The sequence below is a fragment of the Ixodes scapularis genome, unplaced genomic scaffold (genome assembly GCF_016920785.2).
Source record: "Ixodes scapularis isolate PalLabHiFi unplaced genomic scaffold, ASM1692078v2 PGA_scaffold1__304_contigs__length_218370807, whole genome shotgun sequence".
Lineage (NCBI taxonomy): Eukaryota > Metazoa > Arthropoda > Arachnida > Ixodida > Ixodidae > Ixodes > Ixodes scapularis.
In genome coordinates this window covers 137,483,228-137,511,138 of record NW_024609846.1, presented here as the reverse complement: position 1 = coordinate 137,511,138, position 27,911 = coordinate 137,483,228, and the positions used below count along the sequence as shown (strand labels likewise).

The 27,911-nt window shown below is 46.3% G+C and overlaps 2 protein-coding genes across 2 annotated transcripts in view; both read left to right on the top strand.

The window, feature by feature from the left end:
- The window catches only part of LOC115316186 (neprilysin-1-like), a 150,010-nt gene that overhangs the window by 118,188 nt on the left and 3,911 nt on the right, over positions 1 to 27,911 (top strand). Inside the window, exons 8-18 of the mRNA XM_040206966.1 lie at positions 10,861 to 10,953; positions 11,035 to 11,165; positions 11,777 to 12,014; positions 12,540 to 12,638; positions 12,713 to 12,790; positions 13,093 to 13,205; positions 25,971 to 26,029; positions 26,100 to 26,151; positions 26,256 to 26,323; positions 26,382 to 26,512; positions 26,580 to 26,645. Coding sequence (XP_040062900.1) covers positions 10,861 to 10,953; positions 11,035 to 11,165; positions 11,777 to 12,014; positions 12,540 to 12,638; positions 12,713 to 12,790; positions 13,093 to 13,205; positions 25,971 to 26,029; positions 26,100 to 26,151; positions 26,256 to 26,323; positions 26,382 to 26,512; positions 26,580 to 26,645 — 1,128 coding nt within the window. The remainder of the gene's footprint in view (positions 1 to 10,860; positions 10,954 to 11,034; positions 11,166 to 11,776; positions 12,015 to 12,539; positions 12,639 to 12,712; positions 12,791 to 13,092; positions 13,206 to 25,970; positions 26,030 to 26,099; positions 26,152 to 26,255; positions 26,324 to 26,381; positions 26,513 to 26,579; positions 26,646 to 27,911) is intronic.
- Positions 1,850 to 2,827, top strand: LOC120837738. The gene has a single exon (XM_040207469.1). The coding sequence runs from the start codon at positions 2,182 to 2,184 to the stop codon at positions 2,716 to 2,718; it is 537 nt and encodes a 178-aa protein (XP_040063403.1). The 5' UTR covers positions 1,850 to 2,181; the 3' UTR covers positions 2,719 to 2,827.

Here is a 27,911-nt window from a genome sequence, read left to right as displayed (position 1 = left end):
GGTCATTAAGATGTGCTCTAGCAGTTTACCCACGCACGATGTTAAGGATATTGGGCGTAGATTCTCGATGTCGGGCGACTTGCCTGGTTTCGGAATGAGGATGGTTTTGGCTTCCTTCCACTGGCGTGGTAGCTTGCCGGCCCTCCAGCATTTATTAAAGTACGCCGTCAGTGCCGTCACGGCCGCGTCGTTCAAGTTTCTGAGCGCTTTGTTGCTGACGCGGTCCGGGCCCGACGCCGAACGCCTGTTCAGGTCTTGCATCGCATTTCGGACCTCCCATTCCTCGATGTCTTGGTCAACCTCGATGTTCTCTGCCCCCTGGTATTCTGGGTGCTTTTCCTTTGGGGAAACCGGGAGGTATTTGGCGTCGAGTCTCCTCTTCACCTCCGCTTCCCCGTGCTCCGCTACCGCCTTGTGTATAATTCTGCTGAGCTTGTACTGTTGTTCTCCCTTGGTCTGGGTGTCGTCGAGGAGGTGCCGGAGCAGTCGCCACGTCTTGCCCAGATGGAGTTGGCCGTCCGCCTCTCTGCACGTTTGCTCCCACTGCTGCCGGCCGAGCTCCTTGCTGTGTTTCTCTATTTCCCTGTTGATTTCCGCGATCTTTTTGCGGAGCCTTCTGTTTGTTCGTTGTTGGTTCTACCTTCTCTTGAGGGCAGTCTTCGCCTCGATGAGGTGGGCCAATCTGCTGTCCATTTCGTGTATGTCTTCGTCCGTTTCTATCTCTGTCGTCACCTCCTCGGTCGTTTCTACTATCGCCTTCGACCACGCTTCTATATCTTCAATGTTATCATGCTGGCTTGGGAGCTGACGCCGAAACTCCTCCCAGTTCGTGTATCTGTGTGTTCGTTTCTCTTGGCTTGCACCGTTCCCCAGCGGGACCCGGATCTCTGTGACCATGTGGTCGCTGCCGAAGTCGTGTTTGGTGTTTTTCCACGTTGCGGTGTCGTTCCCATTTATTTCGACGAACGTCAGGTCCGGGGTGGTGTCCCTGGCGACCGAAGTACCCGTTCTTGGGGGGGTCTCCGGGTTCGTGATTAGCGTTAGCCCCGCGTCCGTGGCGTCTTGCAATAGGTCTCTCCCCTTTTCGGTTGTCTTATCGTATCCCCAGTCGTAGTGTGGTGCGTTAAAGTCACCCCCTATTACGATCGTGCCTTTCTTCGTCGCACGCAGTGCCCTTTGCATGAGCGTGCGGAACTTTTGCTTTCTATGTCTGGGGCTGCTGTACACGTTGACCGCGAGCACGCTGGTTTTCCTCTTCTTCTTCCCAACGACCACCTCCACCGCGCTGCTATCGGTCCAGCCGCCGGTGGTCAGCTCGTGCTCGAGGAATACGATGCCCTTGCGGACGAATGTGCACACCCCGCCTGTTGGTTTGCGTATTCCAAACTTTTTCTTTTTTTTGTTTAGGGGCTTGGCCGCCTTGGCGTGTGCTCTGTATCCTTGAAGTTGGGGTGTGTCAGTGCATAGTGTTTCCTGAATCATAATGACGTCCGGTTTCCTCTCCATTCCCTGTAGGTGCCGTGTTAGCGTTGCCCTCTTATTGTGATAGCCGTTACAATTCCACTGCCAAATCAGGAGGTCCCTTACCGGCTGCTGGTCTGTTACTGCCCTTTTGTCTGGCTTGGCGTTCGATTTCGCTGTTGGGTTCATAATTGCTGTATTTGGGTGGTGATCTGGGTTTGGGCGTTCTGCACGAATGTCTGCATCTTGGCTTCCATACTCTGCAGGAACGTTTGCATCTGCGTTTGTAGTTGTAGCATTCCGCTTTGTATTTCTCCCAGCGTCATCTCTACCTTGTTGAATTTTTCCTTCATCGAATGTGCAAGTTGTTCCCGCTCTTTGTCCATGCGGTCGAGCCTGGCCATGAGCTTTCTCTCTTTGGTATTCTCGATAATCCTCTTTTTGTTGCTGGGCTCCTTTGGCTGTTCCTCGTCGCTTTCGATGCTGCTTTTGGTAGCCTCCTCTTCGGCGATGGCTGGTTCCTCCTTCCTCTTAGGTGGCTTTGCTGGGGTTTTCTTCTTCGAGGATGGGCGGGGTATCTGCTCCACCTCTTGCTCCTGTTGCGGGGTCGGCAGTGACAGTGGCGCTTGACTCGCCCTTATTGCTTCTAGTAGTTTGTCGATCCTTGCGTCCATCTTCTCTTCCATCTTCTGTAGTAGCCTTTCGTTCTTTTCGTTGATCATGTCGTATATTTCTCGCCTTGTCACGGGCGGTTCTCCGGTGTTATGGTGTTGGCATGGTGGCTGCTGCTTGCTGCGGGGCGTTTCTTTCGACTTGTTTCCCTTAACTGCAGCCAACCACTTAAGCTTCCCGTCTTCCTGCTGCGACGGCGGCAGGTGTTTTTGCTGGCTCTTGTGTCTTTCGCGGCTGTCGGTGCGCCGTTGGCTTTCGCTGCACTCGCTTTCCTCCCTGCTCGGCAGCTGTGGAAAGTCCGATGACGTCATTGGTGGTCTTGTCTTCTGGAGCTGTTGCTGTTCGCGTTCCTCTCGGCGCTCCCATTGTCTTTTCGTGACGACGAAGGGGACCTTGAACTTGTTCTTGCAAATTCTATCTGCCGTCGGATGCGCTCCTCCACATAGCTTGCAACTTGGCTTGCATGCCTTCTCGTGGTCCGCGTCGGGGTTGGCCTCCCCGCACGCGAAGCATACTCTGGTCTCCGGGGTTGGACATACGTCGATGCGGTGTCCGACTTTTCCGCAACATCTACACACTTCATGATGTTTCCTGTAAAGCCCGCACTTGAGCAGTGCCGCTCGGTATATTACGTACCGGGGCACTCTCTGTCCTTCAAAGAGGACGATGACCGCTGTAGAATTTCCAATCCTGTGCGCCTCTAGCGCCGTTGGGTTATACTTTGTCACGACCGCCTCATTTATGTCTTCGGGCGAGTCGTCAATTGCAATACCTCTGATGATTCCCTTCGCCGTCCCTTCGGGCGCGGTTCGGTAGGCGGAAACCTCAAATTCCATGTTGCCGAATTCGACGGTCCTGATCTTAGTGTAAATTTCGGCTCTCTGCTCGCTCGGCGTGCTCACGACTAAGATGTTCTGCGCCGCATTGATGCACACCATGTCTTCGCCCTGGTATTCTTTCGCCGTCCCCGCGGCCGCCATAATGGCGTCCGTGACGACCGGCGTCTCGATTCGAGCTACGTTCAGGCCGCCCCTGGGCCTAATCACGATCTTATGGTCGTCTCTGGGGATAGCCGCCGGCATACGGGCTGCTTTCTTGATATTCTCGGTAACTCGCTTGACAACGTTAACTCTCTCCTTGGGTCTCGACTGCCGTTCCGCGGTTAAAGATGGTCTCTCACCTTGCAGCTCCTTGGCCTTGCGCATTCTTCTACTCGTCGTAGTCCATCCGCTCGACTCGCCGGGTGTCGCGTCGCGGCCTCCTACTTGAACGTACATCTTCCCTTCATCGTTGCCGACTATCGTTGCCTGCAGGCCTTTGGTTGCCGGGCTCTCGCACACCTCCATCGTCGGTGGCGACGCCATCTTATTCGTACTCGTCGGGTAGGCCTAACACCGGGGGCGATCGCCCCGGTGGCCGTACTCGTGCGCTAAGCCTAAGGCCTAGCAACGCTTGCTCGCCTCGAATTTTCGAAGTCCCAAAAGAGGCGAAAATTCACATACCACTTGCGCGATGTTGGTATCGGCTGGTTCCTCGTACCGTACCGCACACTTTCGTAACAAATAAACTGCAGTTGGCCGGAGCCGATAAACGATAAAAGGCCGTTCCTACCGCTGCCAGCTGAGCACAGCTGGCAGCGGCGCGAGCCCCCAACAAGTTCAAGAGGATGTTTTCGTAGGTAGTTGAAGGTCTACAGGAAGCTCTCCTCGGAAGGCCCGCCATCCGATCTCTCGGAGTTCTCCCACAGCTCCTCAACGTCACTGGTGAGACAAGCCGCACAAAGGACGTCTCCAAACTACTTGCCAAGTACCCTCTACTGACTTCAGGGCTTGGACAGATGAACGCCGAGTACAAGGTGGTTCTTCGACCAGACGCGAAACCCTTTGCTCTTACGTTCCCAAGAAGGGTGCCACTGGCGATGCTACCACCTGTGAAAAATGAGCTTTCCAAGATGCTAAAGCTCCAAGTTATAGAGCGTGTCACCGAGGCCACAGGGTGGTGCGCTCCGATGGTCGTCGCAGAAAAAGCAAATGGCGAACTGCGCATTTGCGTAGACTACACCGAGCTCAACAAGTACCTCGTCCGAGAGTGAGTAATCATGCCCACCGTAAACGAATGTCGGGCGAAGCTCTCCGGTGGCACAGTCTTCAGCAAACTCGACGCTCAAGCTGGATACTGGCGAGCACCTCTGGCAGAGGAATCGCAGAAATACACGACATTTCTGACGCCGTTCGGACGCTTCAACTTTCTTCGCCTTCCCTTCGGAATCTCGACCGCACCAGAGTTTTTTCAGCACGAAATGCTAAGAATTCTTGAGGGAGTGGAAAGCCAAGCTTGCCTGCAACACGATATAATCGTCTGGGGGAAAACGCGGGCTGAGCAAGACGCGAACCTAGTTAAAGTCTTCGAACGACTCAGCAAAGCCAACATAACACTCAACATTGACAAGTGCGCCTTCCTACAGCAGACGGTCAAGTTCCTAGGCCACATCGTTTCCGGCGAAGGTGTGAAGCCCGATCCTGAAAAAGTCGAAGCGATCACACAGATCACACCACCAACAGATGTGAAAGAACTGGGATCGTTCTTGGGAATGGCAAACCACCTTGCCAAGTTTTTGCCACACTTGGCACACACAGCGAAGCCAATGTGGGATCTCCTCTGCGCCGACGCTGCGTGGCTCTGGGACCCGACCAGCAGCGAAGCTTTGAAGCAGTGAAAGAAGCTCTAGCCAAAGCGCCAGTCCTGACGCACTGCAATCCGAAGGAGCCTCTCATCGTCTCAGCGGACGCATCATCTTACGGAATTGGTGCGGTCTTGCTACAAGAGACCGACGGCAAGCGGCTGCCCATTGCCTATGCATCGCGCTCTCTCACTGAAACGAAGCAACGCTACGCTCAAATCGAGAAAAAAGCGCTCGCAATCACATGGGCATGTGATCACTTCCGCATGTACATCTTAAGACTGCAGTTCCACATCGAGACAGACCACAAACCGTTGGTTCCCCTCATGACAACAAAGCGACTCGACGAGCTGAGCCCACGACTGCAGCGATTCCGAATGCGCCTGTTCCAGTACGACTACACCATTGGTCACGTTCCGGGAAAAGCGATGTACACAGCCGACGTGCTCTCACGCAAACCTTTACCCGACACAGCCTCTCGTACAAGGGACCTCAACACCAAAGAGTACGAGCTCCTCACGCTCGAACAGCTTCCAGTCTCCCAAGAAATGCTCGATCGCATCAAGAACGAGCTACAGACAGACCCGGTAACGAAGAGGGTAATCGAGTACACCCTCCGGACATGGCCGGATAAAATGACGCTTCCTCAAGGAGTCCGCCAATTCTACGAAGTCGCCGGAGAACTAGCCGTACTAGACGGACTGTTGTTCAAGGGCAATCGGCTCGTCATACCGGAAGCCCTACGCTTCGAAATCCTGGAGAAGCTTCACACAGGTCACCAGGGTGTGTCCAAATGCCGCGCCAGAGCACGAGAATCAGTCTGGTGGCCAGGCATTGGGCTCCACATCGACAGCGTCATCCAAAAGTGCCCTGTTTGTCAAGAACACCGGAAACCAGGTCAACCTCCGTTTTTGGTGACTCCACTGGCAAACTACCCATGGGAAGTCGTCGGCATGGACCTTTTCGTCCACGAAGGCAGTAACTACTTGATTGCTGTCGATTACTATTCAAGAGTCTTCGAGCTGGAACCTCTGAGGCGGACGACGACCAGGGACATCATCGCCGTCCTTGACCAAATGTTCGCACGGTATGGAGCACCGAAAATTCTCCGAACAGACAACGGACCGCAATTCGCCTCACGCGAATTCGCAGTGTTTCTGAAGGAATGGGAAGTGACCCAATCAACGTCGCAGAGCAACGGGGAGGCCCGCAGAGCAACGGGGAGGCCGAGAGGACAGTCCAAACGGCTAAGCAACTCCTTGGGAAATCGACAGACATCCACAACGCACTGTTGGCCCAGCGTGCAACCCCGGGAATCGAAGGTTACGAGCCAGCGGAGTTATTCGTGGGACAAAGACTGCGCACAAACGTCCAGTAAAACCAGAATCTCTCCAACCTCGATGGGGCACCACGGACTTTCGGTCCAGAAACGCATTATACAAGGAAAAGATGCACCAGCACTATGGCGAGCGCCGCAGAACACGTGAGCTCGACACCCTTCCAACAGGAACTGCGGTCAGAATCCTGACGGGAGCAGCGTCTTACGGCCACATTCTAGGACCAGCGCCTCAACCCCGTCCTACGTGGTGCAGACGACGACCGGCACTATACGGTGAACAAGAGGACACCTGCAACTGGCCGTGGCACCTACCGTGGCAAGGAGTGGACGTATAAGCCGTCCACCTGTCCGCTTTGGGGAAGTGTGAGTGTTGTTCTTCCAAAGTGGGGGAGGTGTCGTGATATCATCATCATCGCCACCGCCGTCATCATCATCGCCACAGCCGCCGGGTGACCCTGGACTCTGCCCGCCGCTACCGCGCGCGGACCCTCTCTCCACCAGATCGCGACCAGACACGGCACGACTCACACGTACCTGTATCGCTAGGCTAAAATCAACCTACGCAGTTCAATCTAGTAATCTTGTATAGAAAAGGGGCGCGAAACAGTGTGGTCGCCATAAACTCAACTTAGTAAACCTGTCTTTACAAGAATATATTATCGACCTAGCTAAAAATCAAGCAATGTTTCCTCAAATGTATCAGCATTTAAGTGAATGCATTAAGATATGCGATTTACTCGCTAAAAATACAATAAATTTCTATACCTGATGTTACGACTCAGGACATATCAGTGGTAACGCAACTCCATCGAAAGACAACGTGCCGCTAGAGCTATAAACTCAGGCTCATCTGTTTAAACGTATGTTTTAACATTGGTTATTTCATCGCTAATTACTGTCATTTTTGTAGACTAGAATATAGTGAGAAGCTATATTGTTAGGAAAATGCAATGAACAAGGCTAGCCCCTTTTTGAACAAGATGAATATTCCAAAAGAAGCGTTTCTAATGTCACCATAATATCACTAAAATGCTTTAAAGTTTGATTATTGAATTTATTAACAGATATTTTCGAAAATATTCTCACCGCTTACACAATATTATGTATCTCATATGCCCAAGACGAATTTTATCTATGCGGGGCTGCAATCCGGTAATGAGCAGAACAGCATATGAAGAGTTCGCTCGTTCACTGGGATGACCTGCACACACAAATATATATATATATATATATATTGTGGGGATTCCTCTGGTCTCCCTTCCCCGATGGCTGTGATAACGGCCGCGGGTCGGAACGCTCGGTCTTCTTCGCCGTGAGCTCCGACCTGTTCGTGAGGCGGAGGGCCGCCTGGCTTGGGGGGCTCTCCTCTCACTCTCTCCCGGGGGGACCTCTTTCTGTCCCCCCGCTCGGATGCGAATCACTGCCGACAGGCGAGGAGGTTTCGCCTCTTGTTTTCCCGCTTTCGGGAAAGGGACTCGTCCGGGTGACCGCGAAAGAGATAGGACGTGTGTCGGCGACTTTTCCGATGCTTCCCCGGTCTTGGCTCTCGGGAACCCCGCGTCTGGCCAGGTAAGGACGTTTTCTTACCTTGCCAACGCGGGGGGCATTTTAAATGGGGACATTGCAGTTCATTTTAAGAGTGTTCTAATAAATGCTCTTGGACTCTGTCCTTACTTTGGTACGTGTGTCTTCTCTTCCGCTATATTCGAGAGAGTGAGACAAGGTAGTCGATCATTGGCACCGACGGAGGTAATTAATCGAACCGACCCGCGGTAATCGAGCCCTAAACGGTCGTCTAAATTACCGCGGAGATGTGGGGACCGCACGCTACTAGGTTTGATGTCTCCTTTGATATATCGCCGCTGTTGAGACAACCCTTTGGTTACTCTATCGGTACCTCTGTTAGTTGGTAGCTAGCAAAATCCCACAATATATATATTGTAGCGGTGCTGCCAGGGCGCGTGCTAGAGCCCACCGAGGACGACGACGAAGCGCGTGCAGACGGCGCGTGACACACTTCTAATTTGGTCTAATTTGACTATGGACGTCCTTTTGTAAATTAAAAACGTAACATTTGGTGTCAGAAGTAGGATTTCTGGCATGGCGCCTCAAGCTACCAGGAAAGCACCTCTCGGGAAGATTGTCCTCTGCAATGCGGTCAGCGCCGGCGTCTCATGGAGCCAATGGAAGGCGGCTGGATTGCCTGACGCCGCAAATCTTTATGCCGGAACCGCCACAAACAAGTGACCATTTCGCCATGTTCCCCATGACTGTTCTGTGGCCGTGCAATGAAGATCCTGCGTGGGCCTATGGCGACATTCGCTACCCAAAGCTTCAAGACATTGAGGCGCGTAAGTGCGCGCTGAATGTTTTTTCTGACTGTCGATCTGGACATTCGGCGGATGAGATCAGCAGCAACGTAAACATAACGTTCTATCTTCTCCTGGACTTTGGCCTTACCGGCACTTTTCGTTTTCGGTGTTGGTTTTCAAAATGCGAAAATGTGCAGTAATGCTTTGCACCGATATGATTTGTGCCGGCAACGGAGTTCTGATCAGACGTGTCACCAGGTGTGACGAAAACAGGAGCAAGCGGCAGCCAAGTGAGAAGTCTCCGGGCATCAACTTCAAAAAGCACCAATGTGCTGGATTTTGGTGTTGCGGAGGAACTCTCACAGATCAGCATCGGCAACGACACCTGCAAAAAGAACTGTCTATCTTTAATGGAACGTGGCTAGGTTGTTTAGCAGAATGAACCAACCCAGGAAGAAACAGCACTAAAAAACTCTGAGGAGAAATAGTGTAGCGGTGCTGCCGGGGCGCGTGCTAGAGCCCACCGAGGACGACGACGAAGCGCGTGCAGACGGCGCGTGACACACTTCTAATTTGGTCTAATTTGACTATGGACGTCCTTTTGTAAATTAAAAACGTAACAATATATATATATATATATATATATAGACAAAGAAAATATAGCGTAGGACGCCGAAGACTATAAAGTAATAAAGTCGCACTTCGAAACGTTGTTGGAGTTTTAAAGCATTTAGTGAGTCGACGTTTCGGCCTGAGACAGGCCTTCTTCAAGACTGGTTGCCAGAGTCGGTTACATGGTTGTTTTCGCTTTCCCCACCCGGGCCACGTCACCTGTCAGATCACGTGTAAAAATGTCCAAGTAAAAGAGCCCAAGTGAAAAAACGCTGCTGTACTCCCCCCACTCCACGCACGGCCGCAGCAGACGCCGCCATCGGAGCAAACCAAAGGCCACGTCAGACTTCGTGACCCCAGGAACGTCACGTGCGGAAGGCGCAGTAACGTTCACATAGTTGGATCGGCCCAGATGGCCAGCAACGCACGCCGCGGAAAGACGCAAAGTCAACCAAACAAAAAAAAAAAAAAAAAAGGGGCAGCAGCGTTTTTTCACTTGGGCTCTTTTACTTGGGCATTTTTACACGTGATCTGACAGGTGACGTGGCCCGGGTGGGGAAAGCGAAAACAACCATGTAACCGACTCTGGCAACCAGTCTTGAAGAAGGCCTGTCTCAGGCCGAAACGTCGACTCACTAAAGGCTTTAAAACTCCAACAACGTTTCGAAGTGCGACTTTATTACTTTATATATATATATATATATATATATATATATATATATATATATATATATATATATATATATATATATATATAGATATGGTGTTTTTTTAACCTTAACGGATTTGTTTAAAAAAAGCCGTGAAAGTTACACTTATGCCGCTTGTTGAGGTGGGTTAAACGGCAAGAGGGACATAATATAGGGGGTTAATCGTAACGATCAGTCGACTAATTCATTAAAATTCGTTAATTAGCTTTTTAATTAATGAAAATAGGCGTATAGTTCCAATTAGAAAATTGCTCAACGTCATCGAAAACTTCTAAATCAGTCATTTTCAGAAAGACTTTCGGCGCGTGAGAAGCGTAGTAGTGCCCGAAAGTTTCCACTCGTGGAGCAGGTACAAAGCTAGCGGTTGAGATAAGGCGCCCGCGCGATTTTTCCGTCTCTTATCTAGCCCCAGCCTTGTAGCTGCTTCACGAGTGGTAACTTTAGTACAATACTACGCTTTTCAGGCGCCGACATTCTTTCTGAAATTGACTGATTTAGTGGTTTTCGATGACGCTGAGCAAGTTTCTAATTGGAACCATATGTCTATTTTCATTAACTAAAAAGTTAATTAACGAGTTTTAATTAATTAGACGACAAATTGTTACAATTAGCCCCCTATAAAATGTCCCCCTGGCCGTATAACTCACCTCCACAAGCGGCAAAAGTTTAACTTTCACGGCTTTTTTAAACAAATCTGTTAAGCTTAAACAAAAAACCTGTATATATCTCCAGAAGTGTAATTTGTCGGAGGCGGGTTGTACATCCCTTGGTCAATCAGCAAATTCGCCAGAGGTGTATGTGGCTAAATATTCTAAACATCGATGGCGTAAATTCGTTTAAAATCGCTGCATTTGAAAGTGACTAAACCTACTTTAAACTATGAGATACAATTTAAACTCGCAAAGCAACTTCAAAGATCGACTCAGATGTGATAGTCGAAGCGAAACTCCTGAGGTACAGCAAATGTCCTTTTAGTAATATTAATGGTCAAAATCTTTTGAAACTGTTAATGCAAAATTGGTGTTGTTAAGATTTTCCTTGTTCACAGGATGATCACCTGCTCTTACATTGCAGCTCCAGGCAAGAAGTGACGAATCTACAAACCAACCTCAAAAGGAGCCAGAGCCATCCACAAAGTTGAAAGACGTTGATAGGAAATTAAAATCAGTAAGCTTTAGATTGGAAATAGTTATCCGAGAGCAGGTGTATAAGTTGGATGGAAGCATTTGTGATATTTTGTTTTGCCAGGAAGGGTGGCTTCAGCTTCTAAAGGATATCTTCCAAGATGTGTCAGTGAACTTAACCGGAGAAGAAGAGGTGAATGCTTTCAATGAAAGATTCCTTACGGGAGCTATGAAGTTGCTCAATGAGACATCTGGGTAAGAAAAAAGGCTTTACCAGATCTTTTAAACCTCAATAGAAGCCGTCCTCATAGTGCTGGAATTATTTTTTTAACAATATGTCTTACATGCTTGTCTACGAAATAATTACAGTTATCTTTGACAACTTGGTCGAAACAAACATTTCTTAATGAATAGTCGTTACTGGCGGTTTTCGAAACCAAGTCGCCCTGTCGGCCCGATGATTTATCAAGTTATTTTGCTGAATATTGAATTCAAGAGCCTATTTATAAGTACTAATTAAACACAATATGCGTGTTTAAGGCACTCGTAATACAAAAGAATAAGTATGCACAAATTATTCTGCGATGACGTTTGCTCAGAATTACAAACATTCATGTTGTTATTAAAAGTTAAAAAAAAACTGCGAGGCACCGGGTTTTTTAAAACTTTATATTGCCTAAAATATTAATAAAGACCTAATGAAATACAAACTTTCTGCCTGCATACGCATGACATTTAGCAACATTTTCTAAATTTGGCGCAACTAAACAAAAAAAGAAGGGGTATTTGAGGTGGCGAAGATTGGGCTTCGGCATTGTAACTCAATAGGCCTGTCAGAAATATTTGACCTACCGTTTTTCTCTCAGGGTGACAGTGAACAACTATTTTGGATGGAGACTTCTGTATAAATTAGGACCGATTGCTTCACATAATATGACAACACTCAACTTTAATTTCAACAAAGTGTGGAGAGGCCTCCAGGGACAAGAACCGCGATGGAGACATTGCGTCAGCGCATTGAACGATCCGTATGAGCCAATAATCGGCTACGGGCTGGGAAAGCTGTATGTGGATAAGTACTTTAATTCAGCGCAGAAAAAAGATGTAAGTACCCTACAAATAATATGGTCAATAGTTCTGTAATAATATTTCCCCACTAAAGCTAACAGTAGAGATGTTAGCTTGCTTTTTCCCGAACCTTGATTGGAAACGTCCGAGGTGTCTATAGCGACGTGGACAGGGGGAGTCGTGAACGAGGATGCCGGTTGTTGCTGCGTCTTTATGTAGCCGACAGGAGAGAATTAAAAAATCTTTGGGCTAATGCAGTAATAAATAAAACATAAAAACTTTACTGATACGTAACGCAATTACATAAAAACGCAGAAATGTAAAAAAAAAATGGTGGTGGCTTAGCACGGCTATGCCACGATATACGTAGCGTGCGCTTATGCGCACAAAATGAGAGGCACTATCAGACTTGGCATTTTGCCGCAAGCACCTTTAGAACAGAAATAATCTGTACTTGTTCTCTCACTGCGTGCAGTAAATGATTTATGTGTAAAATTCGAAACGCATATCAAGCGTCATAAAAAAACATTTCTCGGGCTGGAAATATGCCCCTATTCTCAGGTTGAGTCTATCGCCGAAACTGTTAGAGACGCTCTTCGGGCTGTTATCCGAAATTACACATGGATGGACAATGAGACCAAAGAAGAGGCACAAAAAAAGGTAATTTGGCCGGAAATCAGAACTAAAATATTTGACGGATTTATATAGTAAATAATGTTTTTGTTTGCTTTCAGCTTAAGAATGTTGTTTTTAAATTAGGCTACCCAGAAGAAATACATCAAGAAGATGTCTTAAAAGAGACCTATAAACACGTGAGCATATTGACGGCCAATTCTATTTACCTGTCTTTAATGTATCTGAGTAGTTCATCACATAGACAAATACAAAAAAAAATGCACAGCTATATCCATATGCAATTGTTGCTTAAATCTGGGTTTCGCTCTTGGGTTGAATTTATTTAACAGCAACCCAAAAATGTTTGTGGAATTAATGCGATTTTTGAGAAGTGCGAATGTACAGTGATTTTATGAGAAAACTCAAGAAATTTATTGTTAGAGGCACGGTTGGAAAGCGTTTTTAAGTGAATGCACGGACTTGAATGTATTTTATGCAGGTTGGGAACGTATCACTAGAGGACCCTTTCCTTGATACTTACCTGAGCTTCAGGAAAAACAATGCTGTTCGTAAATTACAGAAGGTGCACAGGCCCCACAATCGGAGCCAAGAGTAAGAATAATTTTTTTTATTTCTTAAAAATAAAATATTTACAGGTATCACTGTACCCTATTGCAGTGCTCAGAGCTGGTGGTATTTAAGAAATTGGTTTGGACATATATTGCAGCAATTATTCAGTTATTGTATCTGTATATAAATGTATCTTAAACTGCGACCATGACTTGTTATTTCCTATTTATTTAATGAGCATTTTTGATTTCTTAACTTATTTTGCTGGAAATATCGTTCCTCTCCGATGGAAAAATTTCAAGAAACAAAATAACATCAATTGGCTTTTGGTCCGCAACCCGAGATTCTTCTCTATATTCCTCAACATCGGTTAAAGGGACAATGAAGGCAACTTCGGACATCTTTTTGGCGATTGAACTGGGATCCAGACACGCCTCAGGCCACGTTGCCCGAATTTCAGCCGAAACCGGCGCTTGTGTGCCGCGCAAATCAATTAAACAGTCGCAATCGTACCGGGATCGACCGGGGCGACGCTCCGGGAGTTGCGGGAGAAGCAACAAGAAGCGGAGCTCACGTGACCGATGCGGGGCCAAGAAGCGCAACGTCACAAGAGACGCGTCAGCGATTGGTCGAAACGAGAGACGTGCCCTCGGTCACGTTTTGGTTCGCGATTTTTAGAAATACTGTTCTAATTTCCGCTTGAATAACCATCAAAAGTATATATCGGACCGGAAATTATTGCATAACCATAAATAAAGCAGCATAATTGTTTTTTCTTTGCTACGCTGGACACGAAACGGGCAACGAGCAACTATGGGCAACCAAAATAAAATAAAGAAAAATAACATTGTACTCGAAGGATTCTGCAAAATGGTAGTCATGCCAAATTTGTGCGCTGTAGATGCCTGTGTTAACGGTCGACTGAAGACCAGTATTCGTTCGGGCGACGCTAGTTTTCACATGTGGGTTGCTGTTCGTGTTCCTTGACAACGAAAAGAGGACGTCCGGCTTTTGTGAAAATCAAAAATGGTGCTGTTTATTTTCTCCTTCTTGGGGAGCGTCACCCGCGGAGGAACCGGCACCCGGAACGGCCGGATCGCTGCCGCTTTCCCCTCGGCATCTCCCCCGCTTCCCTGTCCTTCGGCATGCGGGCCACTCGTTGCCGGCTAGGCGGTCTCCGTCGGGTGATGGCGGAGGCCACCACACACTTCCTCCCGTTTCGCGTGTGTTGGGTCACTGAACGGAAGCTCGAACTCGCTCGCGAGAGCGGTATTGCCGTCCATGTTGACAGATTCGACCAAAGAACCGCGCCACCGCGCTGCTATAACCCACCGCGGTAACCAGAATCTTGATCTCCTAGATTCTACCGATACCGACTATTCACACTTGACGTCACTCCCTAGGTTACCTCCGTTTTCGGAGGCCCAGAAACGAGAATGGAGATTGTTCAGTTTCGATTTCTTTATTTCTTTCGTAACCACGAAATACGCGTCACAAATGTCAACAAAAAATTGGCCAGCATGCTATGTTCCCAAGAAGCACAAAAGCACCATTTTAGAAGAAATAAATAAAATCGACTTCATTGTTCATTTAAGCACACCAGCTGTCAAAGAAAAAAAACATGACCGAAAATTGCGAGACTTGCAATAAGCACATGCTCGTTCTTGTATGGTTTCCTCCTGGGGAATATTCAGACCATGATATGAATTGTACACAACAGCAGACCAGTCGCATTATATGACTTACCACCACTATTAGCCTATCTATGCCTTAATTCTAGAGAAGTTCCTGTTGACTCTTTCGAAGATAGGAACCTAACTAAATAACCTAGACAATAGCCATTTCCTTTGCTTTCTAGTGACTTGTGTGCATAATTGTTTCACAATACGGAGAATTTAGAAGAGTTACTAGAAAAGTTTCCCCGATAGAGTGTGCTGCTTTTAATGAAGGTCACAGCAAACACATTTGTGACTTGGCCACCGGGACATTAATGGTGGTTCGCAAAGATAAAATACATTGTTTTTGCACTACATCTATAAGTAAAGAGGCGTTAAAAGTAGTAATGGTTCCCCATTAGCTATTTCGTCAACTTAATCCCCTTAGCGGGAAAACAACTGTATGAAGCCTTGGTGCAAATTTCTAGATCAATAACGATAGGCTTTGCACTGTTCCTACAATCTAAAAAAATCTGTACGTTTATTTTCCCGCGCAATACTCGAAAAGCCAATCACCGCAACTCACGGAGGCAGCTCAGCGAATGACGATGCCGAAACATATGCTTAGACCAAAAAAAGCCCGAGTTTTGACATTAAGCAATGCATAAGCCTGAAGTCTTGCATTGCTTAATGTCACAACTCAGACTGCGTTTCTTTTTTTTTTTTCTTTTTTTTTGAAATATGTTTTGGCTTCATCATTCGCAGAGCTGCCTCCGTAAGTTGCGGTGATTGGCTTTTCGAGTGTTGTGCAGAAAAGTAGATGCATGGGCTGCTTGTAGAGTTTAACACGGGATAAGAAATTGAGATGTTCTGCCCAAAGTTTACGCAAGAAGAATATTTTTTTTCTCTTTTTTTTGTTACAACGCCTCACTCGAGCACCCTGTTACGCGCGCAGGCGCCCTCACTTGTCTAGGTACTGGGGTGCTACTATTGCTCTGCAATGTAGCACACTGAGTCTGGTGGCAGGCTGTAGCAGCTATGACTCTATGCCTCTATGCAGTAAAATGCGAAGTATGTCGGACAAGGCAAACAGAATCATTCATTCTTTGGCGTGTCGTTTTTATTTATTTTTTTATTTCTATGAGTGCATAGGTCTTAAGTTAAAAATAAGTGATTCTTGAACCGCCTCCTCCTTGTTGACCATATAGTAATAGTGCTTGGAATTACGCTAGTTGGCTGTTCATCATTTTATTAATGAGGTCTGTACGTCGTGTTTTCTTTCTTGTCTCGATGACCTTTGTGAAAGCTTTAGCATGCGCAGTTAATAAATGCGTGTATTATTTTTCCTGACTTCATAGTCCTCTTACATAATTTTTCAAGCGTGTTTTTTACGCATTCCAGAGCTAATTAACAGCCACATTTTCCTGATCCTTCTTTTCTCGCGTACCATAAAAATAAACCACCTGTCGATTTCCATTCCTACCATCACAAACACAAACCTGTTGAAAGATGCTATGGCATAAGCATCCTTGGAACGGTCCATGACATATTTGAGTGTTTATTATTTATTTATATTGTTCATGCATCGCAGTTTTGTTCTTGTTTTTTTTTCTTTTTGTATATGCTTTTCCCTTTTATATTGCCCTCGGGCCCTCAGGGTTCATTCGATAAATTAATAATTTGATATTGGCTGTACTGCCATTTGGTGTACGTTTTTCAGAGGCAGTAAACTTAGTTTGTTTCCATGAATCTTTCCTAAAAACCTCATTGCGAGTATTTAACTCTCTACCGTATATCTATCTGATTGCACCGATGCGCTTCAGGTACGGGGTTGGGCAGTGACAGCTAATCGCATGTGCGGAACATCTCGCTGTCGCGCCCGCCAAAATGGTCGCACACACTCCTCGCAAAGATACACTCAGACATATGCACGCCCCCGTACATTCAAACATAAAACGGACAGATTTGTATAGATACGCTGAATATTCAACAGAAGAGCGGAAACCTACACTTGCCTATAAGCCGATGCTCGTGCATAGCAACCCGCTCCCAGAAGCAATAAAGCGAAAAAAGAAAAATTATAGAGGTAGCCAAAACATGCTTACCGTCTTCATGTGTGTTGTCTTACTGATATTTTGGTCTTCTCAATATTCACAATAAAATATAACGTTTTAGCAGCCAGGGTGTTCAAGTCGCTTCAAGCAACTATAATCCTTCTTAAAAAATATGGATGTGTTATTCGTGATTACTGCCAAGCTAAACGGAACGATTCGTAAGTAGTTAATATAGAGGAAAATGAAAATGACGCCGACAAACGTACTTGTCTGTATAGATGAGTATTATTCCAGGAAGAAGCAAAACACCAAGTTTGCTTTGGTGTCGCTGCACTTTAGGGCCACTGCGTGTGGTCTCGTCTGCTTCCCAATTAAACACAGGCAGTGTTAGACGCCTTCCAATATCTTTTAAGAATTGCTTTCTTGTCAACTTGACTGTGTTTGTCGCATAGCCTTTATTTTAGGTTTGAAGGGGAAACAGCTTTCTGGCGTGTGGTTAGCGACATAATTCATGTGGATACTTCTCGTTATTTTTTTTCACTTAGCCAATATATTGTATTAAAAGCATCTTCAAATCTTCTGTTGCACTAGCAGAAACAATAAACAGCCAATATCGTTCCTTTCCTCATTGAGAGTCTTAAAAACGCCCGGAGAGTGCGGAGCGCCTTATTATCGTTCCGTAGCATATATCTTAGAAGTTTCAGCCATTAGCCGATTGTGCGAAGGAACGAATCGCGAATAAACAAACGCGAAGAATAATAAAGCCATATTATTCATTTCTTAAATGGATGGTGAATTGAAATTTGGATTTCAAAAACACAATCCAGGTGATGTAAGTGGGACGCTACGACCCCTACAACACTACTCGTAAGGCGATATCTCAAATGGACGGCCGTATTTTTGGAGAAGAGGTCGAGATTGAACCAGGCCGACGAGGCGCGTGACCGTAGAGATATGTCGTTTCCTCCTCCTCTCTTAGCTTTGCCCCCTCAAGGCGGCGAAGCGGAGAAGACGCGAGGCCGTTCCCTCTTCTTCTCAGGAAAACATGACGCGGACATTTCCGTCAAATACGCCTCCTTTTTTTAAAAAATACGGTCATCCATTCGAGATATCGCTGTATGAGTGATATTATGGTGTTTGTAGCATCCCGTTGCACGCTTTTGCCGCGTATTTTGTGGAATCCAGATTTAGGTTTTGCGTCCCTTTAGAGGGACACTGACAGGGTGATAATGAAAAGACGGTGAATGAGCAGGCAGGCTGGTGATAGTTAATCATGATGTTCAAAACCCGAGACACAGGTGAGGAAAAAGAAAAAAAAATTGATGGCGAAGACAAAAAGGCAAAGGAGAAGACGTCTCAAACGAAGCTAAATAGTTTATTTTCTCTCGCTCCTTGTATACACCTTTCCAAAAAACGCTCCTAGGCCGCCGCCATGTTGCTGATGCTGATGCGGCTGGTGCGACTCTCGCGCCCTCTATCAGCTAGAAGTTTTCTGCCACTCTCTGGGACTGTAAAGACCCGCTCAGCGCGGTTCTCTACATGCATTTTAGCCGTTTCGCATTCGACGTTTTCTCGCGTTCTTGAAAGTTTCCACTTCATTTTTTTTATGCGTGCTGCCTACCCTTCTTGTGTTATCTTCCATTGTGAGAAATAAGGCTGGTAAGTGCCTGTCATTCAAGTTTTTCTACTCGACATTCACGGGAAACGAAGCAGGTGAAGGACGTCGAACGACCCTCGACGCGATTTTGCGAACATTGTTCTCCCCCCTCCCAGAGATAATCCGCGTAGAATCCTCAGTCATCTCCAAAAATAGTTGCCCGGGTTGGGGTGAGAAACGGGTCAGTCGCGTTTGTTTCTTTGCCTTGGTGCGGTTGTGAAAAAAAGGAAGCTCTCCCCGAAACGTGCCCCAAACGAAGTCATCTCGGATTTCTTCCGATCGTCAAGATGTGACTGTCGTCGACTGTGACTGTGTTATTTGAGATCTTTCTCAAATAAATTCTTTTTGGATAACGCTGCATCGTGTGGTATGTACGATATATTGTTCTAATGTTACCACTTCCTCAATTGCACGTCCGTGTGCTGTCCATCGGTAAACACGTTATTTGTGAGCGTGAAAAATGCATGCCTTTCGGCCGTCTTCTGTTGCAATTTATTTTTGACAGCAAAGCGCTTTGTCGCTTCACATGCGGCGAATCCCGCGGCGTCGTCAAAACTGATCGTAAGAAAAAAACAAATAACTAGAACTATACATTCCAGTCGCACTCGTTCTGTCGCGCGCGTACCCAACAAAAACAGTTTACAGTTTTCTTTGTTTTTTTTAGTGTGGCACAATGCTTTCTCAATGCCCTCGGGAAAATACATGTACAATGAAACACAAAATATTGCCGGAAAAAACGAGAATTTAGCCGCCAGCAGCGTTTGAAACTGCGCCTACGCAGGCTGCGCCTATTGAAATCACAGTCCACTCGGTTAGGGTTAGGAGGGACGCCGGTCAGAGTCTAGCCTCAAACTCAGTGACTGGGTTCGAAAACGGTTTGTGGCCCCTGGGGTCGAGTGTTTTTTGGAAAGGTGTATAGTCCTGATAGACACCGGCACCAACGTTCGCAATTGCACCAATCGGTGCATTGTGAATGCGCTGTATGTCCGGGGGGGAGTTAGTGTCCAGTGGGGGTATTTGAGTAAGCAGAGAAAATAAACGATTTAGTTGTGGTTAAGACGTCTTCTCCTGTGCCTTTTTTTATTTTTTTCGACTTCAAAGATTCCTAATTTTTCTTCACCACAGTCTCGGGCTTGAAACATCATGATTAGGGTATCTGCAGTGGCCAAGGTTTTTTTTTTATTTAACCACGACGCGAAAGGAACCCAACTGGACAGAACACAATTGGCGGCACGAGACTTTTTTTTTTTCTTCCCCGAAAACAGCCGGCCGAGAATCGGCCGGTTTCAGTCACCTTCACTTTTGCTTCCATGATCACGTGGCGTTGAAATAAGGCGTGCCAAATATATTCATAATCGTGAGTCAACTAAGGCACGCATTGAATAAAAAAATAAAAAAAAATAATATGAACCTGTTTTTGTGGCATTAAAAACCCCGAAAAAGTTGGCAAAAAAAAATGTTGCACAGATCACAGAAGTGCATGTACTACGTATGTGCTCCGTGTTTACTGAGTCTGTATGTCATCATGTTTACCTACTACGTCAGTCTCAATATGGCGACGTACCGCGCGCTGAACGACGCGATGGCGGTGCATGACGGATCAACGTAGCAAATCCCGTGGAGCCGCTACTTCTGAGCTGTCGTTGGTGGTACCAGACAATCGATTTTCAATCGTATGAACAGAAATAAGAAACAGTCACACGACAAACGGTGCACGCAACTTCGTCGTCTTCTGCTGCACACGTGAGAGACGAGGAGAAAAAAAAAATGCAGTCGGGCGTGGCCACGTGACTTCTGGCCACTCTCTCCTCTACATTTGACCCTTATCCTCGGTACACTCGTACACTTTTCACGGCCGTGAGCTTCCGTGCTTATGTTCCTGTTTCAGTTTCGAGCAGTTGAGATATTTCGCTTTATTAAAATCGTACGCTGAGGTCACACTGAGGTCTAGCGAACTTCGCGGTACCTCAGTGTTGCCTCAGAGCGCACACTAGTTGGGCACAAAACCTATCATCATCATGCGACAGCTGTACAGTTTCGGTTTCGCCCGGAAATCGATAACTTCGCGTTGTAACATAAATATTGGGTAAACTATCTTTCTTTTTCGACGAACGTAATTTTTGAGAGATGCCTGTTCAAACCAGGTAGAAAAAAATTGTTTCGTCTTTGTCTCAGTGTCCTTTTAAAGGGATACTACAAAGATATTGGCGCTTATTTCTTCATCTATTCATGTTTAAGAGAGCAGTAAAACGTAAGACGTGCCAATTTCTTGTTGAAAAAGAAAAGAAAAGGAATTTCAAATCTAAGTAGATGATTCGCCAGAAGCACCTGGTGAATGTCACTAAAGCCTCGTTTGTAATGTCCGTTTAGATCCTCGACAGGTAGTGACGATGCCTGTCTCGCCTCTGGCCACCGTGAGAGGAGAGGGGAAGGAGGAACTCCCCTCTCACCGGGACTCTCGAGTGTGTGCCCCAGGCGTCGCTATTATCCCTTTACAATATTATAGAAGATTAACCCGTCACTCAAAATTCGTACAAAAGCAGTTTTGGGGTTAGTTGCGGTGGCCCGATCGCTGGCGTGCTTTGGCCGCTTCGGGGGTTGGAACGGCAAGGACATCCTGTCGACGCCAGCATTGCTGCTGCTTTGCTCGTCCCGAGAGAATCTACGTCACGATTACACCGGATGTCAAGTACTCTCCACTGGCTGCTCTCCGAGCGCTTGCCAGATTGGGCAGTTTATAACGAAAAATACAGCCATCAGGCTCAAAATACAAACGTGCGATTCTCATTTACAGATATTGCCGATCATATTCAGCCTATCTCTGAACACGACGGGTATATTTCAAATCTGCTGAAGTAGCCATTTAAGCAGCCGGTGACTAAATATAAGCCAATCTCACTAACCAGTTTGGCTACACTGTTAGCAAAAATAACACGCCCAGACGTGTAAATCGTTGTCCCATAGCGGACACGTCAAAGCGTGTTCATTTTACACGCAGCCATGTGTGTTATTCGTCTACACATGAGGTGCCATGTAAACTTTAACACGATACACCATGTCTGCCATCTGCGAAACACGGTTCAGCGTGTTCCGTATAAAACATGGCGGCCAGCAGCCGAGAGCAGGCGAGAGACAAGCCCAGCGAGCCGCGCGCCACACAGGACGTGTTTGTTCTCGCTCGATGTCTTTTACACACAATAAACAGACTCCAAGCGGCGGACGTAGCTACGTGCAAAAGTACGTAGCACGTGCGCCTTCGGCGGTCAGCGGCATCGGTACCTACGACGGAGCCGCTAGACAGAAAAACGAATGCCGCACTTACATGGATAAATAACTCGAGCAAACTATTTGGAATCGGGCGGTAACGTACGCCACCTAGCGTGATTTATAGCAGCCTATATAAAAAAAAACGAGTCTGGTAATACGCTGCAAACGATCACTAGTAGAGAGCAACCATAAATACATCGCAGACAACACGAGTACCACGTATCAGACATCACCGACATACACACAAACACAACAACGACACAGCACCCCGCACTTCCTTGTCAACGCGCTGGTCTCCCCGCGCCATATATGAGCTTGAGATGTGCGGGTGAGTTCTTTGGTCGCTGACCGTTACAGATTTAAAGAAAAAGAGACAAAACACTTCACAATGAAGAGCCGTGTGTAAAAACTGTTTGCATTTATGAAGTATGGAGGCGAAATCTATATTGTTAGTCTGTTGCGAAAAATAACGATCTATTAAAATAAATCTTAAACCGTTCATGAAAAAAGGTCAAATTTTTGTTATTTTCATGCTCGACCAGTGTTATGAGCGGTCCGACAATCTTGATTCAGATAGAAAAACAAATTATTGTGATTTTATCATTATTTATTTAATAATAATTGGAAATGATTCTTGCACAAAGCATTTGTTTATATATTATTGTGAAAGACATCCGCCCAACACTTCACTTCCGCTAGTTGCAGTACGGGAGCAGACGCCTTCACTTTTGGGGCGTTTTGATGCAGTCTGTTGTCGTATGTCGTGTCGGTGTCGAGTGGAGCGGCGGGGCTTGGGAGTTTGTGACCGGTGTTCGTGATCACTGGTGTGGCGCTGATGCATCTTTTTTTTATACCGCCACGACTCAAACTTCGAAGATTCGCGGGCCCATAGCACTTCATTATGCGGAATAGCGAGCTCCTTCCCTGTTGACGTTATTTTCCTGGTACCAGTCGTGGATACTGCAAGCGTTCAAACAGTGTGCACCGTCTCGCCTACATCCCCGGTGACGGACTCGACCTGTTGAAACTTATTGCTTCCGTCATTTTGAAGTACGCAAGGCAGTCATCTTGTTACTCTAGTTTCGGTTATAAAAGCAAGGCAAAACGCTCGTAGTTACCGCCCTCAGTACACGTTGGATATCTTCCACACTTTGACACCGGATAACTCGACGAACGAGAATTTACATTTACTTCAGTGGTCACTCCCGCCGCTTCCTCCCCGCTGAGCAGCAGGGTCAGCTGGCGATAAGCCGCGGATGAAAGGCTTGAGCATCAACAGCCCAAGTGCACTCGGTTCTGATGCGGGCGATGCGGGTTTCTGTAAACCGGTAGGCCAGCACAAACCGTGACCGCTCCAGCTCTTCGTCATGACACGGGGTTGCAGAGAGCAGGGTAACTGCACGGATCACCGAAGAAAATGCACTGTTATCGTAAATCTTGGCTAGTGATTGCGCCTTTGTAGATAATCTTATTCGTTTTGCTAGAGACGCAAACGACGGGCATACTAAAATCGGTTGCATATTCCACATACCCCGCAAAAGCATTTACCCAGTCACCTTGAGAAAAACGCGAAACACGGGAGTCCGCACCCTCTTGACTTCCGCTGTCTTTTACCTGCCTTAGAGCAGTTTGCACCTGCTGGTAGGTATGCCTACTGAAACTGAAATTTGAGAAACTAGGGGCAGTGCCAGAGAGAAAAGAAACAAAGTGTGCAATGCTTGCTCGCTCTCTCCAATTCCACAACTCTCAAGTGATTGTACCATAATAAATGCACCAACGCCTCTTCCCAAAATAAAGAAAAAGCGCCATGTTCACTGCGTATAAAACCGTCTCAGTTCATGCATCTGTGGGCAGGTAGAAAATCCTGCCCTAATTTATTCACACCGCATGATGAGCGCAAGAAACTCACACGAGATTTACAGGAAAATATCGGTGGTGACTTAAGTTTCCCTGAAATTCTGTATAACCGGGCGTTTGCAGGACCGAATCATCTACTCAAGCGGTGTGCGTCGCTGTTCAAAGTTCAAACACGTCGCTGTGCAACCGCAGTCCAACACGAAGCATAAAACGGCAGATTTAGGACAACAATCCGGAGTCCATTGTTCAATTAAAACGACGTAATTTTGTTGAAAACGCCCGCAGCTTTTTATTTACGGTACGCTTCGGGATACTTTCATATTTTAAAACTGAAGGAAGGAAGATTTACTTTTAGAAACGCTCGCCGCGTCCTCCCGGATCAGCTGGACCGGATCAGCTGACGATGACGCGACTGAACCCGTTAAACCTCAACCCAACAACAACCAATTTGCGCTCCGTGTTAGTGCGAGTTTCTACCTCCAAGCACCGCACCACAAACTTTTCAGCTCTTTGTCGCATCGCCGTGTTGCACCATACAGTACGAGATCGCCGAAGTCAACGCAGCGCTGTCGTGAGCCTTGACTTGTGGTTGCGCACACGTGGACCCTGTGACTCCCTTCGCTTTCAAAGCACACACGACGATTACGAATTATACTTTCTGTCTTCCGGCAACATCCCAGGGGCACTTCTTTGGTCACGTCTTCGGTACATGTGAACGCAAACCACGGAGGTTAATTCTCTTGTCCACTCAACCAAAACAATACCAGCGCCATGTTAAACGTGCGTAATTGCCAGATTTTCTTCGACCAAACAAAAACAACGGAAGCAAAACCGGCTCTAGCTTTCAGCGTACTTCCGCGGTGCGCCGTGGCCAGATTTTTTTCTGTCAGCTCTAATTTAAAGATGACCTACAGATTTAGCAACACTGGTATAAAGTTTTAATATGGCGGCCACCACCGCGCGCCGTAAAATCTGAGGAGGGTCCATGGGAAGCTGCGGCACCTTCGCTTGCAGTTGAAGCAGTTGAAGCCAAAAGGAAACCAACTGCAATATCACGTGTTCAGATCGAGGGCACGCTTTTTATACCCATTTTAACTGTTTAGAACGAGTAATTAGACCTGTAACTTTATTTTTGGTGTGTAAGAAACTAATATCAAGACCCCTATAATAAATACAAACATGCGCGACAAGAGGGAAGCCGCATTGCCTTCGACCCGAATCAATGGCAGCGAAGACGGTAAGCGCGGGGTTCGCCATGCCCCGCGACATGGCGTAATTACTTTTGGTGCATATCTGTCTCCGAGACATGTTTCTTTCCGCGACATTTGTCTCGACAATCCTTTCTAGGTGTGCCCTCAAGCATTCCGGTGCTTCGATAGCCGGCAATGCTGCGATCGTCGCAGGGGGTGATACGTGTTTTCGAGGTCTGCTACAAAGTTATGCGTGTATGACCGAACCAAAACAGGTTTTTTACAACCTCGTATGATTTTTGAACGAATTATTCATTAGTCAACGTGCACGTTTATGGTGATTTGTGTAAATAGCGTGTTTTTCACCCCAAATATTCACCAAATACACGGGACTTGCTAACAGTGTACGCCACCGCTTCCGCAGTGCATCACAAAAATTTCACTGCTTCTGAGCGGTGCATAAACCTTGCTGTGACTCTGCGGCTCCCCGACCTCTGCCTCCTGCCTCCTGTGAACTAAGGTTATGGTAGTGCCACGCATGCTTCCAACGCTCTTGAGAAAATCGGTCTACTAAATAGCTGCCATCAAATGTGCTAATGTGTCAAAGAGTGCTTTTTCAGGGCTCCAGACTAAAAGGTGCAAGTTTTTGATCAGAAATGTATCGCTTCAGTAAAAATTGAAAAATCGCCGAAGTCGTGTTTGTGTTCACCCTGTCGCGTGGTGCACAGCTAGCGAATATTTGGTTGAAGAGTTACTTTATTTTTCTCGTTTGCAAATCATAGTTCCCTTAACTTGGATCGATGTTCACACAAAATCAAGGAGCCACATAAACACAAATATGGAATCCTAGAGTGCGTCCTTGGCGCATTCAAAGCGGTTGGTTGTATTAGCAGGAAATTATATGCACGCAACAAAGCAACGTTTGTTGTGAGGTTGCGTGGTTCTAGCTGTTTCACAGAAGCATCAGCTCTTACAATTTGCTGAAGTTGGGAAAATGGTTAAACAATGTGCACTTTATGTCACGCAAATAGACTTAACTCCATTTTTTACAATAATTGTACATCCCCGGTTGCTACATTTAAACTAAATTTAAAAGAAATATTTAAAATTTTACATTTTATTTCTAGATGGCGCCATGACGTGACCGAAGTTGTTGCCGTTTATGGTCCTCTGGAAAATTCAGTTGGTAAAGTTTTTGTGTGTGTTTCAATGGTCGTAACAACGTTGTTAATTCATTTTACACTTTCCTTCATCAGGTTTGACGGCGGTGACATTGCAACAACCGTTCTACTCGTCTGGACTGCCATCGTGAGTTTCAATGAAGACACTTTCAACAATCGAGCCTGGCTTTGCTACTCTAAAATTAACTAAAGTGCACGAGATTAATATTTATTTACCTTCAACGGCTACAGCTCTGTCAAAATGGGAACCCTGGGATGGATTTTAGGACACGAGCTCAATCACGGCTTTTTTTACCCAGGTTTGTACATTATTAATGCATATTTGATGAATCTATTTGAAACTATAATACTTTCTAGGAAATTACCACAACGGCTATGGAAACAAACGCCTATGGTGGAACGAAAAAACGACGCAGAATTTCAATCCCCTCGAAAGTTGTGTCGTGAAACTGTATGATGGTCTGACGGAAGAAGAAACTGGCTTGAATGTGATATATTTTGCTTAATTTGTTTGCAAACTTGTGCAATACCTAATGCATCATGCATTTTTAACAGATTAGTGGATATCGAACATTTGTCGAAAATATTGCCAATATGCAGGCCTTACAAACTGCATTCGAGGTGAGTATCATAGTTAATTAGGTATGACAATCAAAGCAGCTGTACGGGAGAGTTAATTTATGTTTTAGAATCTACAGAGCGCGCAAATTAATACAAAATCAGCGAAAAGAAGTAGGGTGGGGGACCCAAATATAACTGAATGAATTTCCGGAGGGCGGGACGTTTGTAGTAGCAGCTTCCGCCGCCAGCAGCGCTTAATGGCACCCTTTTAGAGTCAATTTTCCGATCAGCATTTTCTGATAGAGTCCTACGGCATGTTGTGAATTTTTTCCCCAAGAAATTCAAAATCACATCTCGGTTTTTTGCGATGTCTGTTTTGAACGAACTTCGACAGTCACAAAACTTTTACTTTCAGGACTATTCCTAAGGACGCACAAAAAAAAGTCAGACGGGCAAGGTCCGGTTAAATAAAATGGGGAAGGGGGAAGGGAAGAGGTGTTATCTTATTTTTTATCAAAAAATTATTGCACTCACAGGACAGTGTGTAATGGGGCATCGTCGTGATGTAACCATCACTTGCCGATTCCCTACTAATCGGGGCGCCTCCCCTCACTGAGGTGCTCAAATGTCACAAAGTTCTCAGGTCAAACGCCTAAAAGATAGTTTCAACAGAAAAAATAAGCTCGAAGTGGACAATGCACGAATTGTGTAGGTGTTTTTATAAGTTGAGAAGGTTGAGGGTCGCCCTGAACGAGGTTGGTCGTCGATCAACAATCTATCAGACTTGAAGCGAGAAAACCACTGGTATACCTGCGATTTCTACAATGCATCTTTGTCGTAAGCTTGCTGAAGCATTACGTAAGTTTCCGCCGCCGTTCTCGCTAAAAGAAAATAAAGATTTTCACAACCCCACACTGTTCCTTCAAATCGAATATTGCAAAAAAAAAAAAGAAAACGAGGAAATATTTTAAAAATCTTGGGGGAAAACATTCGGAACATGCCCCTAAACATTTAGCAGACGACACCGTCCGGCAAAATGACCCGGAAACGCAGAGCCAGCGCCGCATATTCCCCCTGTGATAAAGCTGGGATGACCTTAAAAAATTCGCGTAGCGCAGCGCAGGATTTTTTTCTTCTTTCTGTATGACGCTGGAAATACATCAATATATAATTTTAATAGATTGGGGGAAAATAAGAGTTGAAAGGTGCTGAGTGATTTTACTGAGCCAGGAAAGGTGAAGTTGGCGAGAAACCATTTCTGAAACCTAAGGAGCAACTGCGTATGTGGGGTTCGCGTTTGGGGTTTCGGTCAAAACTACCACGGAG

What these genes read in the sequence shown, in the direction of transcription:
- LOC120837738 (XM_040207469.1), top strand. Translation starts at nt 2,182, where the DNA reads ATGTCGTATATTTCTCGCCTTGTCACGGGCGGTTCTCCGGTGTTATGG.